The sequence below is a fragment of the Anthonomus grandis genome, chromosome 6, assembly GCF_022605725.1.
Source record: "Anthonomus grandis grandis chromosome 6, icAntGran1.3, whole genome shotgun sequence".
NCBI lineage: Eukaryota > Metazoa > Arthropoda > Insecta > Coleoptera > Curculionidae > Anthonomus > Anthonomus grandis.
Genome location: NC_065551.1, coordinates 186,579 through 204,974, shown reverse-complemented (window position 1 = coordinate 204,974; position 18,396 = coordinate 186,579). Strand labels below are relative to the sequence as shown.

At 33.1% G+C, this 18,396-nt stretch overlaps 1 protein-coding gene and 1 long non-coding RNA gene across 3 annotated transcripts in view; both read right to left on the bottom strand.

Annotated features, from left to right (window-relative positions):
* Window positions 1-113: 113 nt before the first annotated feature.
* Window positions 114-18,396, bottom strand: part of LOC126737398 (protein SCO1 homolog, mitochondrial) — a 38,714-nt gene continuing 20,431 nt past the window's right edge. Inside the window, exons 4-5 of the mRNA XM_050442289.1 lie at window positions 16,979-17,184; window positions 114-406 (exon numbers count right to left, since the gene is read on the bottom strand). Coding sequence (XP_050298246.1) covers window positions 260-406; window positions 16,979-17,184 — 353 coding nt within the window. The 3' untranslated portion in view covers window positions 114-259. The remainder of the gene's footprint in view (window positions 407-16,978; window positions 17,185-18,396) is intronic.
* On the bottom strand, window positions 8,177-16,961 carry LOC126737404 (uncharacterized). 2 transcript variants are annotated; one of them, XR_007661017.1, is made up of 3 exons: window positions 9,692-16,961; window positions 9,488-9,621; window positions 8,177-9,431 (listed from the first exon to the last, which is right to left on the bottom strand). It is a non-coding gene; the product is annotated as an uncharacterized LOC126737404 (long non-coding RNA). The 2 variants fall into 2 exon arrangements; XR_007661016.1 differs by having other exon boundaries at window positions 9,488-9,833; window positions 9,994-16,961.

Below are 18,396 nucleotides of genomic sequence, written 5' to 3'. Positions count from 1 at the left end.
CGCAACGGATATGAAAATTTGTATTCATTTTCAAAAAAAAACGAAATTATTAGTTAAGGATTAATTTAAAAACTGTTGATTAGTATGCAATTACATTTAAACGCATTTAAACGTCCTATTAAAAATATCACCTTTTATTAAAAACAATGTGGCAAATATAATAAGAAGATAATTAAACAAAGTCTTATTAAATGCACTATTAATAATTACTTAACGGTCGTAACAAATAATCAACAATATTCACTCTTAAAATACGGACTTAGAAAAAGCTGCGTTTGTGACTGTCAAATTTTGACACGTGCACTTTAATGGATGTGACGATGTCATCGGCGTTCCGGTTCTGTCCATAATAATCGACAAAATCTCCCTCCGGGTTCACCAGGTACATTATTATCGTGTGGTCCACCTAAGTCATAAATTCATTTATGTTACAGTCAAATAATTCATTTCTTTGGATTTGGTATTGATGTAAAAGAATTTGGCAGTAAATATAAAAAAATCAGTGTTTTTATAGTACTGTACCAGGTATCTCAGTGAGAATTAGTTTTGGCTGTATATAAAAAATTATGGTCAAAGAGTTAGTCATTAAAAATTGTCACTTATTTTGACAGGTACAAGACAAAACTACTGTTCCTCTTTAATAAAATATGAAGCATTTTTTTAAATAAAATATGATAAGACACTATAAAGAAGTTAACATTCAAAATTAAATGAATGCAGATAACGTATATTAGAGAAAAAAACCGATTCCATCGACACAATGAATCTTTACCAGTGACGTCGTCAAAAGATATTTACATCATCAATGGGCCCGTTCTCGATTTTTTTTTTATTTTACAAATCGAAAGAAAAACACCTATAAAGTAAATTCCCAAATTTTTAGATTTTTATTCCTACTTTTAACCCCTTAAAAAAATTAACAAAGTTGCTCCACGCGAAAACGGGGCGGAGCTTCGGGTGACGTCACGATGCAGCAGACGAGACGGTGCGACCGCGCCGCGGTATCGGGAGACGGCCAGAAACAGTGGAAATCGAATTAAAAAACGTGTTTGTTTAGTCTGTTGCGAGTATTCGTGTGGTGTTTTCTGTTCTGTAACTCTTTTTAATTTAATTTCTGGTGTACCATGAGTGACAAAAAAACTACAAGGAAATATTGTATTGTACCTGAGTGTCCTAATACCTCAAAAAATGCCCCTTATAACGTGCCTTCTGATCCTACAGCTAGGAAGGTTTGGCAAAAAGCTATGCGTCGAGAAGTTTTTGTTTCTGGTAAATCACACGTTTATTGTTGTGAGGATCATTTTGATGTAAGTTAAAGTTTGCGATGATAACGCAGAATAAAAAATATTTTATATCTTTAACCTCTTTTAGGTAAAAGAAGACATAGAAAATTATATGTATTTAAAAACTATGAAAAAAGGTAATATTCTTATTAAGCCAAATGTAGTACCGAGATTTTTTGATTGCCAAAAAAGTCGAGTAACAGCACATAAAGCGAAACAGTCGAAGTTTTTACAAAAAAAAGAACAGCGGTCTTTGATTTATAGTTTACTACTTCCTGGGACTTCTGCTGAAATCGAGGATGTTGAGCAAGAAGATAACGTGACAAGCGAAACAGAACCGAAACAAAAAGATGTAGGCATTCAAGTTTTATTTAAGGTAGAAAGTCGCAGCAAGGGAATTCAATGTATGCCAGATGATTTGGTGCCAGTGGAAAAAGAGAAGAAAAAAAGAAAATGTGCATTTAAGCAAAATGATTCGAAGATAATGCGGTTTGCTGAAAAAAATAATTCTATCTCTATTTCCACTAGCGGCTCTACGTCCACATTTAGCTTGTCACAGCTAAGTATGTCGGATTCTGACAATACGCAATATATGGAGAATATGGACTTTTCAGAAGAAATACGAAAAAGATCTACGTTTTTAATAGAAAGAAATCCAAAACTTTATATAGGTATTCCTAGCCATTCATTGTTTATTGTAAATATTCTAGCGCAAAAATGTAAATTAGATAGATTAGATATTTTTTTAACTTTCAAAAAGATAAAACTAAATTTATCCTATAAAATATTAGCTGACGATTTTGGCATACAAGTTGCTAGGGTATGTAATATTATTCAAAAAACTATACCTTTATTAGCAGGTTACCTTTATCCATTTGTGCAATTTAAATCATTAAATGATGTCCAAGAAAAACTTCCTATTCCCTTTAGGCATAGATATAAAAATGTTCAATGTATTATTGACTGTTTTGAAATATCGATACAAAAACCAAGCAACCCAATACTACAGTCTCTTTCATGGTCAGAATATAAAGGTTGTAACACTATGAAATATTTAATAGCATGCACACCAAATGGTTTTATTTCTTACATTTCTAGTGGCTTTGGTGGTAGAACTACTGATAAAATGATAGTTGAAGAATCAACTTTTTTGGCAAAATTAGATCCAGGGGCTCAAGTAATGGCCGACAGAGGGTTTAAGCATCTCGAAAATCAACTTTTAGCCAATAATAATCAACTGGTTAGACCACCATCTGTTTCATCAAGTCAAAAAAGTTCGAAGAATGAAGTAACAGAATCAAAAAGAATTGCAAGCTTAAGAATACATGTTGAACGAGTGATTTCTCGAATAAGGGAATTTTCCATTCTTCAACCTCATGCTAGTGTTCATTTAAGTTTAGTTAAATATTTAGATTTAATAGTGCAAATAGTTTGTGGAATTATTAATTTACAAGATTATTTAGTGAAATAAGTACACAAAGTAATATTTTACATTATTTTATTAAAAATGTTTTCCAACCAAAATTTATTCAGTTGTTTTATTACAGATTTCACAAGTTTTTCATCAAAATCACAATGTTTAATTGTAATTTTTTTTGATTTTTCAAAATCGGGATGTGAGATGACAAAAATTCCATGCGCTCTATTACTAAGATACATTTGTATCTGAATTTGATACAAGTATTTTTTCTTAATATTTCCGTCGGAATCTATGTAATTTAAACATGATTTTTCGGTTGTTGGACTTTTAATTTCAACTACAGATGTACTATTTATAGCATCAGGAGAGGCACCTATTAGAGGATTTTCTTGAGAAAGAAATATTCCTGCTTTCGAGAATTTTTGCCCCATTTGGTTTTCCAATACTTTTAAAATGTCACTTTCCAGATTTAATCCCCTCTTCATTGCTCTTGTTTGAAAAAGTTTTGCCCTTAAATGCTTTCGACTAAACATCCATCTAAAACTCGACATCTGGTCACAGCATAAGCCTTTGATGCAGTAATTCGCCCATATCTCATTTCCTGCCAAATATTGCTCTCACTCTGTTTTCTAGTATCATTTTCTACATCTAAAATTAACTGATTTTTCATTTTTGTTTTAATAAATTCAACAAAGCATGTTGAGCTTATTTCTGCTTGTAATGAATTTTTGTATGAAATTGCTAAGCTATGGATTGAAAGATCCGAATATTTATCAATGTTTTCATATCGCATTAAGGTATTTTCAATTTTCTGCCTTTTAGCTGTATATATATATTCTTGTAGTACCGAATCATTATACACCGCTTTAATTTCTTTTCCAAAATCAGATGATGAAATAATTTTTTTTGTTATCGGAGCAGATGATAACTTTGACTTTTTCCAATGACATAAATAATTATAATAATAACAATAAATAAATATAGTTTAAAAAACACGCTTTTAGAGCATATCAAACTAAAAAGTAAAAAATAATTTTTAATATAAGCTGAAAACAAAGAAACGGAAAATACTAGTATTAAGGTGAAAAAAGCGTGGGGCGCTTTGTGCCATATTTTTTTTTCATATATCGAGCAACCCACTCTTTTTTCACATTAATACTAGTATTTATGTGAAAAAATCGCAGTATAGTCGCCAGCGCCAAACTTTCCAAGTTATTACAATACGCTTCGCGTATTGTAAGAACGCACCGTACATAGTTGAGTGATTTTCGGGACCCTGCGTCACATGAACGTTAATAACTTTGCTTCTATGGCGAATTTTTTTTTCTGGTTTTCACCGTTTTATGTGGGAAGGTTGAGGCTACGTGACGGTGTAGATTTTTTTTGGCCACGCCGCCCCGAAGGGGCGGGCGTGGCAAAAAACCGCATTTTTCGCGAAAACAGCCGCTGCAGAGGTTTGTGAAAAACTGACTGAGCCGAATTTTCTGAAACTCACAGACGTCAAAGCCCTTCATGGGAAGCAGTGCAGAAGGGGAGCTTAAAAAAAAAAACCCATTGGAAGTCGGATTTTTCTGTGAATGAAATTTGAACTTTTTGCGCGGTACCTCGCGGACTTAAACGGCCGTGAGGCCTAAACGGTAATGTTCCCGATAATGCGAATAAAACAGCCCTTTTCTACGTAAATGTAGCTTTCTTTTTTATCTTAACTATTTTTTTCCAAAAGAAACTTCTTCCGAGATAAACGAGCTCAAACTTAAAATTTTTTTTTTCGAAAAAAAAAAAAGTGAATTTTTCGAGAAATAAATTTTTTTCTACTTCTAAAAAATTTTTTTAATTTTTTTTGTTTACACCGTTTGAAAGCCTAATCCTTTAGGATTAAATAGAGGTATCATTCATGGTGCTACGTATTATACGGGGTGAGCTGTGTTAACAAATATAAACCCCTTTTTGAGCCTTTTTTTGACCGTTTTTTTCTACTTTTCTTAATAACTCTTTATTGGCGGCACCTAGAAATTTCAAGCTTTCAGCATTTTAAGAACTTTTTAAATCCTATTTTTCGACATAGTCTACAGTCTTCTACGTAGAGCAGTTTTTGCTCTACACCTTTTTTTAACTTTGACGCTTTATACCGGCATACCTATGACACCTACGAAAACCATTTTTTTTCTGAAACCACCGGACACTATCTGGCTATAATCCACAAAAAACCGTTTTTCTTCAAATATTACCATTTTCCGGAGGCCCGCTGTTATTTAAGAAAAACCCCCAAAAATAAGCCGTTCCAATCAACCAGTCATACCCTCGAGACACAGGGAGCCAGCTCATGGTACAATAACGTTGGCGGTCCAGCACCAAATTGACCCAATGTAAAGGCATACGGACGACGTCACTATCGAGTCGCACATGGTCAGATGACGTAAGCGCGGGGTTTTCGGGGTATTGTGGCGGCAAATTCGGCCCGTTTGCGCTACGAGTTAGAGTAGGAAAAGCGGTTTGAGAGAAGGAAGGAGGATGTCTGGCAACAATTATAAACGCGTCGTGTTCATCTCGTGACGTCATGAGTTATTTTATTAATGAATATTATTAGTATTATGGGGACAATTTTACGCGGTTTCTTGATAAATTACTAGGATAAATAAAATGAATATAAATATTAAGAAATATATATTTGAAATATACAGAGGGTATTGATATTACGGAACATTTATGAGGATAATAATAGTATGGAAATAGAATTATACGGGGGGTTTTAAGGTTTTAAGGCATTTATAAGGAAAATATTACTTATAATTATATTAATCATATTATAAAGGGTGTTTTAAGGTTTAAGGACATTGACAAGAAAGATAATATTTATAATAATAGTAATAGCAGCATAAAGGTTAGGACAAGGTATAAATATCTGGAAAAAAAATAATAGTAATAATAGTTTTATTTTAGTTAGGGTTCTTTTAGTGGGGGTTGCTAAATTGGTAATAAATTTATATTAATAGTTTATCAATTTAGAAAAAAAAGACATTGATGCGGTGTCAAAAAAAGGTGTATTTTTATATTTTTTTTACTATATTATTGAGATCACGGCTTTCATAGCTTCAATTCAATAAGTTGATAAATTTTTTTATTCGTTTTTTTTTTCTTTAAATTTTTTTTATTTTATTATAATTGCCTTTTAAAATAAAAATTAAAAAAAAAGAAAACAAGAAACAAACCACTTTTTCCTATTCTAATACATTGCTTCTTATGGGACCTGATCTTCCTCTTTAGATTGTGACACTCGTATGAATCGTGGAAAAATTTGTCATAAAGCTTTTTTACTAGTTTTTGAATGGTCTTTAACCAGAAAAAAGAAATTTTGAATTCGGAGCATATTTTGAAAAAATGGTCATTTTGACCCGGATTTTGTTCGAAAATCGAAAAATGCAAAGAAATAGGTTTTCCGTTCATTTTAGAGTCAAATCGGTAATAATCTTTTTTAAAGGTACTCTAAAGTAGTACAGGATAGGAAAATAAAAAATTAAAATTTTGCCATAGGGCTCTTGATAATTCGATATTTATGTTTTACAGTTTTTTTCAATTTTCTCCGATTCTATAATAGCTAGAACCAATTCGTTTTGACAGGCGAATACCTCTTAATATACCCAAGAACTTTTGTTTAATACAAAAAGTTATCAGAGTTATAGTTTATTTATAAAAAAATAAAAACCATTTTTTCGAAATTTTTCGTGGGTATACCCCTTTCGATTTTCGACCAAAAAAAAAATTATTTTTTTATTGGGCTTTTTTACTGGAAATTGTTAGTTTAGGGCTTACTTTAAAATTTGCCAATAATCGTTTTAGGAAAAAAAATTGTACGGTGGGAAAAAACCAGTTTTCTTTTGTTTTTCCCACATTTTTACTATAGTATCGCGGGTTCTGTAGCTTTGATTCAATTCGTTTATGGTTTCTTTTATTCCTTATTCTTCTCCTGTCAATTCTTTTTATATCCAGTTACTATTGGTTCTCAAAAATAAAACTGAAAAATCAAAAAAATCCACGAAAAAACCCGGTTTTCTTATCCCCAAACATGAATTCTTATGGGACCTAATCTTTCTATTTATATTGTGGCACTCGTATGGATCGTGGAAAAATTTGTCATGAAGCTTTTTTACTAGTTTTTGAATGGTCTTTAACCAGAAAAAAGAAATTTTGAATTCGGAGCATGTTTTGAAAAAATGGTCATTTTGACCCGGATTTTGTTCGAAAATCGAAAAATGCAAAGAAATAGGTTTTCCGTTCATTTTAGAGTCAAATCGGTAATAATCTTTTTTAAAGGTACTCTAAAGTAGTACAGGATAGGAAAATAAAAAATTAAAATTTTGCCATAGGGCTCTTGATAATTCGATATTTATGTTTTACAGTTTTTTTCAATTTTCTCCGATTCTATGATAGCTAGAACCGATTCGTTTTGACATACGGATATCTCGTAATATTCCCGAGAACTTTTGTTTGAAACAAAAAGTTCTCAGACTCACAGTTAATTCAGAAAAAAATAAAAATCATTTTTTCGAAATTTTTCGTGGGTATACCCCCTTTCGATTTTCGACCAAAAAAAAAATTTTTTTTTTATTGAGTTTTTTTACTGGAAATTGTTAGTTTACGGTTTACTTTAAAATTTGCCATTAATCATTTTAGGAAAAAAAAATTGTACGGTGGGAAAAAGGAAGTTTTCTTTTGTTTTTCCCACATTTTTACTTATATCTCGGCTTCTATAGCTTCGATTCAATTCGTTTATGGTTTCTTTTATTTCTTATTCTTCTCCTGTCAATTCTTTTAATACTTTATTACTATTGGCTCTCAAAAATAAAACTGAAAAATCAAAAAAATCCACGAAAAAACCCGGTTTTCTTATCCCCAAACATGAATTCTTATGGGACCTAATCTTTCTATTTATATTGTGGCACTCGTATGGATCGTGGAAAAATTTGTCATAAAGCTTTTTTACTAGTTTTTGAATGGTCTTTAACCAGAAAAAAGAAATTTTAAATTCAGAGCATATTTTGAAAAAATGGTCATTTTGACCCCGGATTTTGTTCGAAAATCGAAAATTGCAAAGAAATAGGGTTTCTGTTCATTTTAGAGTCAAATTGGTAATAACCTTTTTTAAAGGTACTCTGAAGTAGTGCAGGATAGAAAAATAAAAAATTGATATTTTTCCATAGGGCTCTTGATAATTCGATATTTATGTTTTACAGTTTTTTGCAATTTTCTCCGATTCTATAATAGCTAGAACCGATTCGTTTTGACATACGGATACCTCGTAATATTCCCGAGAACTTTTGTTTGAAACAAAAAGTTCTCAGACTCACAGTTAATTCAGAAAAAAATAAAAATCATTTTTTCGAAATTTTTCGTGGGTATACCCCTTTCGATTTTCGACCAAAAAAAAAATTTTTTTTTTATTGAGTTTTTTTACTGGAAATTGTTAGTTTACGGTTTACTTTAAAATTTGTCAATAATCATTTAAAAAAAAAAAAATTGTACCGTGGGAAAAAACCAGTTTTCTTTTGTTTTTCCCACATTTTTACTAATATCTCGGCTTCTATAGCTTCGATTCAATTCGTTAATAGTTTCTTTTATTACCGATTCTTTTCCTGTTAATTCTTTTTATATTTTATTACAATTGCTTTTCAAAATAAAAATGGAAAATAAAAAAAATCGACATAAAACCTAGTTGTCTTATCCCAATACCCTAATAAATGGGACCCTCTTTTCCCTTTATCTTGTGGCACGTATAAATCGTGGAAAATTTACTTAATAAACTTTTCTACTAAGTTTTGCATGGCCTTTAAGGTAAAAAAAGAAGTTTTGAATTTTAAGCATAATTTGAAAACGCAAATAAAATTATTTTTCAGCGATTATCTGCATACTTTGGTGAATACGCCATAACTTTCATCAGTACGACAGTGAATTAATTGATGAGTTGATTCAGCATATCCACCCTAGATGTCGCTAAAGAATTAACATTAATATTTTTAGTATATTTTTTTTTATCTTTGATGGCCTTTTTAATAGAAAGGTTTACTTTACTTACACTCATGAGACCTAAACTTTTTTGCTCTTGGTTTAACCTGGCTTTTTAGGGCAGAGCCTATTCCCTTCACCAAAAATGTAGGAAATAGAGAAAATAATATTGTCATTTGCCAATAACGACCTTTATTCTCCTTAATGTTTTTAGGCTCTAATGCTACATAACATACAATCATAATTTTTAATGAAGATATTACGTGTGTGTTTATATTATGTGTTATGCTTTAATACATGTTGTCCTTATCTTAATAAAAAAATTTATATATGTACATATAATTTCTGCATATTCTATGTGAAGTATACAATTATTATTTAAATAATATATAAAACTAATTAACTTAATAAGATTACAAACATATTTATTACATGTCAAACCTGTATACAACTGAACTTTGTCATGATTATTTTTTATGTGCTCATATGAAAAACTTAATTTAACTTCTGCACTTTTTTCTTTCACATCCTCCAGTTTTTTGCGGCAAAATGAATTTTAGCTCTGCTGTTGGTGCAAAATTAAAATCATGTCCCTTACTGGAATTTGACACCGGCTCACCTTCTACAAAATTGTTGACAGTGTTTCTGTTTGAAGTACCATGCTTCAAAGAAGTGGACGAACTTGTACTGGGTATAGATATGTTTGTACTAAGCAATTCTGTATTTACCTTGAAAAAAATCAAGCTTTGAAATAAATAAAAATAAGTTGGAAGTATATACTTACCTAGGTTTTTGACAATTTCTTTAATTTCTCCTTGGTTAACCTCTTTGCATGTGGAAAAGTAGTGAGGCCATTCATTGTATTTTTGTCAACAATTACATACCAATGCATGGACTGAAGGTTTTTTATCCATTTGCCTACAAGGAACAAAATTTATAAATTACCTCATTTAGGTATTAAAAAAAATGAAAGATTTAGTAAAAATACCTTAGTACCTATTCCTTGGCAAAGATATTCATTTTTCTTTTTCCAGGGGCTCTTTTGAAAATTTAAAGATATGACAGGTCCGTTTTTCGCTATGATGCTTTCAATCTGGTGCAAAACACATAACCTTTGTTGGTGTAGTCCACTAAAATAACAAAAACAAAATCAAATATAACAATCAAAACATTATGACATAACCTTAAAATGTATGTATTTTCATAAATTTCAGGATTATTCACTAAAAATTGGTAATTATGAAACTGAATTAAAAAAAAAACTTGTATGTGTGTAATTGTGATACTTACATTTTATTTTCATATAGAAAAGTAAGAAAGATGTGGAAACTTAAAAATATCTTCCAACATTTGTTTCGATTTTTGGAACTCCCGTTACCGGTGGCGTTTATGCTTGTGGGCCGGAAAGTGACATTGAAATGACAAGTGAAAGTCTCTTCGTCTTCTTCTTTTTTTCTTCGATTTTTATGGCTTAAGCCCGATAGCAACCAACGTGAGTCAGAATTATGCAAAAACATGTTAAGGTGGCTTTACATAAAGGAATTAAGCTGTTTACCTTCCAAACAATACCAAAGTTGTTAATTCGTTTTTTTAGGCATAATTAACAATTAAATTATAAATAATGGCTAAGAGTTAAACGATACACTTTATAATATTAAAATTAATAATAGACAGAATTTTATAACTTTTATTGCTACAGAATAGATGTAACTATTTGGTAGTATAGTACTTTTTTCAATCGGACCAAAGCAAATTTTTTAAATTATTTCCAATGTTGATCTGGTTTACGATTTTATTACCGATTCATTTTAGAACCCTGACATAATTTTGATATATGCAAGTTTTGAGAATATAAATAAACTAAAATTAAAGAGCGGAGCGTATTGTAATACATCATGGTTCTCTGAAGCATGATACCCAGAAATAAGTAAGTAATATGTCCATGAAATTTATTTCTGATTATAATATATAATAAGACCTTCCCTTTTCTCTCTGTATTTACTATAGATTGACGAGAAACAAAGAAAAACACATAGTTACGGTCTCACAACATGTAATTAAACGGGCTACACGTGTTTCGCTCTAGTTAGAGCATCATCAGTTACAGCATAAGTGTGTGGATGGCTTCTAAAGGCCTGATGATGCTCTAACTAGAGCGAAACACGTGTAGCCCGTTTAATTACATGTTGTGAGACCGTGACTTTGTGTTTTTCTTTGTTTTTCGTCAATTTTGTATGTTGGTCTCTTAGAGAATAATGGATGAGATTTTTGGATTTACTATAGATGTTAATTTTTTCGAAGTACTAAAAAAAGAAAAAGTTGGGTAGAGCACCATGCCGAGGCTAAGATTTGAACTCAGAGCCTTATGAGGATACGGCAGGTCTCTTCCCCACTGCGTGTTTAGGGCACTCCTTGGATAATTGTGGAGATTTTTTTTTGTAGTACTGACAAAAATTTTAAAAATTTCTACTGGTCCCCACGGACCAAAGTAGACGCGAAGCGTCTACTTGTTTTGTTATCTTACTTAAAATGAGACGCCCGGTACCTATCACTCTTTACTCTATTATTTTTACCTATTACTATAGTGGTATATTATACCTATAACTTGACTACTTACCTTATCAATTTTATTCCACGCATTTCTGAACTTATAAAGTCTTTATTTTTATTAAAATAATCCAGCACCATGAACATATCTACGTAACGTAACTCAAAATACTTAGTTCTGAGGAAATTGAATTGAAAAAAAATAGTTTTAAAATTGTGGTATTTTTTTTTATGGTAAACACAAGCACAAGAGGAAAGTCCTATGTCACTCTTGGAGTGGTGCTTGCGCGAAGATATGTGTGGGCATATATCTTAAATCTCTGTAGGTTGTATGCGTCGGGAAATATGTGAGGTGGAAGCCCGTTCCACAAAGAAGATGTTTTCCAGATGAATGAGTCCCGATACAGCGACGTCCTTGGGGTAGGCAGGTGAACTCGATGTTGATGAGCCGCAACTGCTAGACGCGTCCTTCTTGTCGAAACAGCCCTGAGTGGAATCAGGCATGCCAGCTCAGAGAAGCACTTACCGTGATAATAACGGTAGAATAAACAGAGATCAGCCACCTTTCTCCTGTGCTCCAGACTATCCAGACTCTTTGTCAGTTCTGGTTTGTCGATAAGACGAATAGCTCTCTTCTGTATAGAATCCAGCAGGTTTAAACTATGCTTGGGTGCAGAGCTCCAGACATGCGAGCAATACTCGAGGGAAGGGCATATTTGAGCCTTATAAGCGTATTTGAGCCTTATAATTTAAGCACTCCGAGTTTTTTGGAAGCCGCCCTGGCGACCTCGGCAACGTGGTCATGCCAGGACACACTGTTGGTGACCTCGACTCCTAGAAGATGTAAAGATGATTTCATTGGCAATGTTTTCCCTGCCATAACCAGCTCCGGGCCACCAAGGTTAGTGTTCATCGTAAATACTGCAGCCTGCGTTTTTTTAGCGTTAAAATTGACCAAATTGTTATCGCCCCACTCCAATTAGAGATTGCTCTAATATCGTTGTTGGTTGAAGCTACTTGTTGCTGCCTAAGATTCTGAGAACTTGCGGCTATCGTTGGTTTGGCGGATTTAAATGTGGAAATAAGTGTGCTATCGTCCGCAAAGCTCTAGATTGGATTGACAGTGGTTTCTAGCAAATCGTTGATATATACCAAGAAAAGGGTGGGGGATAGAATGCATCCTTGAGGGACTCTAGCGTTAATGTTAAATTTGTCGGAGAGGTGTCCATCGACGGCTACTTGGATTGTTCGTTGTTCAAGAAAACTTTTGATCCAATTCAATAATGAGTTTTGTATGCCGATTGCGGAGAGCTTGGTTAGTAGTCCCTCATGCCACACTTTGTCAAATGCCTTGGAAATGTCAAGAGCGACTGAGCGGGACTCGCCGTGCTTCTCCATGGCCTCCGTCCACAAGTGTGTGACGTAAGCCAGAAGATCGCCGGTGGATCTAAGCTTTCGGAAGCCGTATTGATGATCGCTGATTAGTCCAGATGATTCCAGATATTTTAACAGTTGTTGGATGACTGCTTTCTCCATATTCTTCGATATTACTGGAACTAGTTCAATCGGGCAATATCTCAAAATATTCCGTTTTTTACAGAAGCTTGCTTTTATTTCAGAAACCGAACTACTTAGATATAGGAACTTTTTTTAACTAGATTTTAATTTTGTTTTAGAATATGTTATAATATACAGGGTGTTCCATTTAAAAAAAATGAAAAAAAAATCATTTTTTACAATTATTGTATCTAGCGGTAAAATCACTAATTTTGAGCAATCCTATATAACGTAGAACAAATTTTTATAATGAAAACTAATGTATACTCGCCGGCACAAAATTCCGCCACCATGAATATTGGCCAAGTTTGATGTTTTATAAATTTTTTATTTGCGAATACTTCATGGAGTAAGTATAAGTGAAAGAACGATACGTAGAAGATTAGCAGAAGCTGGACTTTATTCACGAAGGCCAGCAAGATGTCCACAATTACTTCCTCGGCATCGACAACACCGACTGAGGTTTGCAAGATCGCATTTTGAGTGGACTCTAGAACAGTGGGCAAATATACTATTCACAGATGAATCCAGGGTTTGTTTAAGGACGCCGAATGGTCGTGAGAGGATATACAGACGTAGAAATGAAAGATATGCTGACTGCACCATTTTAGAACAAATCTAATATCGTGGCGGTTCAGTCATGATTTGGACGGGTATTTCTACCGAAGCACGCACCAATCTTGTATTTATTGAAAATGAAGCTCTAACCGCCCACCGTTACATTGAGGAAATCCTTCAAGAAGTTGTTGTCCCATTTGCTCCATTCATTGGGAACCAATTTACATTAATGCATGATAATGCTAGACCTCACGTTGCACATGTAGTGAGCGAATATCTGGATGAAGTTGAACTCCCAAGATTGGAATGGCCCGCATGTAGCCCGGATCTCAACCCAATAGAACATCTTTGGGATCAACTTAAACGGGCCGTTCGTCGTCGTCTTGTACAACCACAAATCTTGTAAGACTTACGACTAGCGCTGATCGAAGAATATGAGGCTATTCCTCAAGAAAGAATAAGGAACCTTATTCATTCGATGCCGCAAAGACTGCAAACTGTTATTGCTGCGAGAGGAGGAAATACACGCTATTAAAATTGTTTTTTTTTAAATTAACTTTATGATATACCTAGTGTTTGTTTCGTCTAATAAAAATACGCTTCAAATCAGCGTTTTAATAAAAAATTTGCAGCTCGCAGCAGAAATAAGATAATGGAATGAATCAAAAATTGAAATGTTTAAAATACATCAAAGATTACAAGGAACAGTATGTAAACAGAATTATCCACCTTAATTTTCCTACAGGGTCTTTTGAAATTACGAGAAAAAAACAACAGTTTGTTTTACTCCTGTAGCCAATATAGCCTAATCGAAAAATGCTACTTTACAAAATGATTTTAAAAAATCACAACAAATGTATCTAAAAACTGATGGCAAAATCGTGAGAATCTGATAAAAAATAAAAAATTTATGAAACATCAAACTTGGCCAATATTTCAGGGTGGCGGAATTTTGTGCCGGTGAGTGTACAATACCTTCGTAAATTACGCTTATAATTTCAATTTTCTGCGCGTTTCAGTGCCGCAGTAATAAAAATTTATTTGGAGCTATGTTTTGGTCAAAAAATAAAGAAAATAATTTCTCGAAAACCACTAAAGATAGTTATAGCAACAACTTATACAAAAACAATCATAAAGTGATAGCGGATCGGAAAATAAAATAATATACAGGGTATTCCATTTAAAATAACAAAGTTGCTACTATTTTTTGATATAAGCGGCAACGCTGTATCGCTAAAAATATTTTTAATCGTTAGATCACCAGCTAAAATCCATGATGCCAAATTTTCAAAAAAATTCCGTTTTCCGTTCCGTTTCCGTGTACCATCAACCATCAATCACCCTGTATTATATATAGGTGGGTGCTGGAATTAGAACAATTTTAAAATTGCTTTCCAGGTCCTTTTTGTATAAGGACTGTATTCTCTATTATAATTATGAATCACTAAATCTATGTTTAAATAGTATAATATAATCAGTAAAATATTTACTGATACAAATACAAGTTATTATTATAATTATTCTTATCGACATCTATACTCTATTTCAGAAGTGTATAGAGCAATAAACTGGGGAATTCCGTTCTGTTTGGCTACATTTCGTGGTAGTTCATAGGCGCAGGTACTTATAATATTTATGAATTTAATTTTCACGGATTAAATGCCTTTATTTTGAAAGAGATTAAATACTAAATAAATACTTTTAATCCTTTTGTATAGGTACCTATCTTTTAACGCTTTGTAACATGCAAAAATGGGGTCAGGTAATATATACAGACTATAAATACTTTTAAATCATATTTTAAACGTTAGTAGTCACTGCTACGCTGTAGTGTAATCACAATATTATTATCCCAATATTTAAAAAATGGAGGTATTCAGTCCAACACGATTACCCTAGTTTTACTGTGCAAGAAATTGTTGAAAAATGTTCTCGAATGAGTGGAATTGGAAAGTCCACCATTTTCAAATTGTTGCGGGAAAGAAAAGTAGCAGGTCAAGTGGAATCTCCCAAGCAAAAGCCAGGACGACCTACAAAAGTCCTTGATGAAAATGCTAAATGTATAATTCGAAGAAAAGTTCACTCTTTTTATTTTAAAAAGGAAATACCCACCCTAGACAAAATTTTAATGGAGCTTGGCCGAGATGACAGTATTCCGTTGATAAGTAGAAAACTTTTATGGAAAACTTTAAAAAATATGGATTTTGCCTGGGAAAAGCATAACCGCAAAGCACTTTTACTGGAGAGCGACGAAATTGTTTGTTGGAGACGACAATACTTGAGAAGTATCAAGCAGTTCCGCAGGGAGCAAAAGAAAGTTTTTTATCTTGATGAGACGTGGATTAACGAAGGTTATATAGTCCAAAAAATGTGGCAAGACAAAAATATAACCAGTACTCGCCAAGCTTTCATAGAAGGCCTGTCTACGGGTATTAAAGTACCTTCGGGAAAAGGAAAAAGACTTATAATCACACATATTGGAAGCGAAGAGGGATTTTTAAAAGAAGGTCTGCTAACCTTTGAGTCGACTCGCACAGGATATTACTATGAAGACATGAACTCAGACGTTTTCGAGGACTATTTTGGTGAAATGATAAAATTTCTTCTGGCTAATTCGGTGGTGGTTATGGATAACGCAAGCTATCATTCACGGCGAATAGAGAAGACGCCAACTTCAAGTTGGAGAAAGCAAGAAATTATCGATTGGCTGACTGCAAAAGGTATTGCGTTTGAAGCAAATTTGATAAAAAAAGAACTGCTGGCAATAGCAAACTTACACAAAACTCGTTTCATGAAATACGCCGTGGAAGATATAGCCGAAAAATATAATATAACTGTACTGCGCTTACCGCCATATCATTGCGAACTAAATCCTATAGAACTGATATGGGCGCAGGTAAAAGGATTTGTAGCAAGACAAAACACGACTTTTAAAATGAAAGATGTTAAGCTACTGTTTGATCAAGCCATTACGGAAGCGACACCAGAGAATTGGCGAAAAGCAGTCCAGCATGTAATTAAGCAAGAGGACAAAATGTGGGATCTTGACAACCTCACAGATCAGACATTTAATTATAATGTCAAGAGGTGATGACAGTTCGTCAGATGACGAAGAAGACTACAATCTATTATAATTTAAAATTGTTATACACTGTTCAAAAAGTGCCAGATCCAAAAGTGACATTTTCAACTGTTTTACTCTACATATTATGTTCAATAAATTTGTGAAAAAAATATATTATTTCATTTAAACAAAAGTAACTTTCTAAAATAAAATAGCATTTAAGTACATTAATTATAAGGTAAAAAACAAGTCCCAGTTGCACGCCTTTGGCGAACCGTTTTCAATAGTGGGTAACAATGGGCAAAACTCATAAATTGACCCAAAACCGGGTGGCACTACCTGCAATCAACGAAAAGAATAAAATATTGGTGGATCACCAGGTACCACTTTTGCATACCTAATGAGGTTTTATTGCTCTACACACTTCTGAAATAGAGTATAGTCGCACCAATTTAGTATAGGCACACCAATTTAAAAAGTTCAGTTTTGCGCTTGCAAATCTTTTACATCAAACCGTTACTTATAAAAAGTGAGAAAGAAATAACTTACAATATAATCGCTATCCTCGTCTTTTGGCCCGGCACTGAAATAGACCCTGTAGGCTTTGCAGGCCTTCGCTACCTGCTCATCGGTCCCCGTCAACCCTAACAATTTGGGGCTAAACTCTCGGCAATACTTCTCCACCAATTCTGGAGTGTCTCTTTGGGGATCCACTGAGATGAAAATGGGTTGCAATTTTACACCGCCTTCATTTTCTGAAAGAAAACTGTCTTATTAGGTAAGCCTCAACTTAACGTTAGGTAGATAGAAGATCAGTATGGCATATGATTAAGTTCTTGAACCTCTAGTATTTTTATCACTAGTGACTTAAATTTGTTATAATAGTGTTATTGTACAGGGTGTGCCAACAAGGTGTCCGGCCAAGATAGCGCCTTAACTATACGCGGTAGAGCAAAAAGTTCTAGAGCAAAGTTGTAGGGTTGACAAAAACCTACGAACTAAAAATATTTTTATGTATACTGGGTGTGTCACAAAAAAGTTACGATAAAATATGATTTTTTTAAAATGCTGAAATTAAATACGCAATATCTTAAATCTTTCAAATGGAACACCCTGTATATTTTTATCTAATTAAGTTTGTCCCTCAAGTACCTTCATTTTTTATTTAATATGTCCTATAGCTAAACCAAGTACTTTTTGAGATATTTTAACTTTTCTGTAAAATACTATGCATAAAACGGGTATTCTTTAAGTTTTGATCAAGATTGCGTAGAAAAAATTAGAATTATTACTTTTCCTATAATTATTATTATTATTATTATTACATACTTGAAAAATTAAACAACACAATTACTCACCTAATCTGCTAAAAAAAACAGCAAAATTAAATTACATACTAGGTAGGTACTTACGTATTTTTGCATAAATGTACATCGTTACACTAATTTTAAAGATCAATTACAATTATTATAAATTGTGTTCAATATGACCTCCTAAATTTTGTACGCAAGCGTTTACCCTTTTTGAGAATGAGTCATTAACCTTTTCCAACATAATTGGCGTGACTGTTGAAAAATCTCCCGAATTTTATTTTTCATATTTTCACTTGTGGTCGGAGTTGTTTGATAGACTTTTTCCTTCACATATCCCCACAAGAAAAAATCCAATTTGGTCAAATATGGGGGCCTTGCGGGCCAAGGGACCGGCCCACCGCTCCCTATCCACCGGTCATCAAAATGCTCATTTCAAAAATTTCTAACAGCATGGAAACCAAATCCTATCTCGAACATGGTCAGGCAACGTTTGTAGAACGACATTAAAATCGTTTTGTAAAAAGTTTGAATACATTTCACCACCTTGCGGTGCAATAACGTAATGTCCTATTATTCCCGCGCAAACATTAAGCGACCATCTATGTTGATGATGAATTTCTCGGGTGAAGAATGGATTGCTGGTGTCGTAATAAT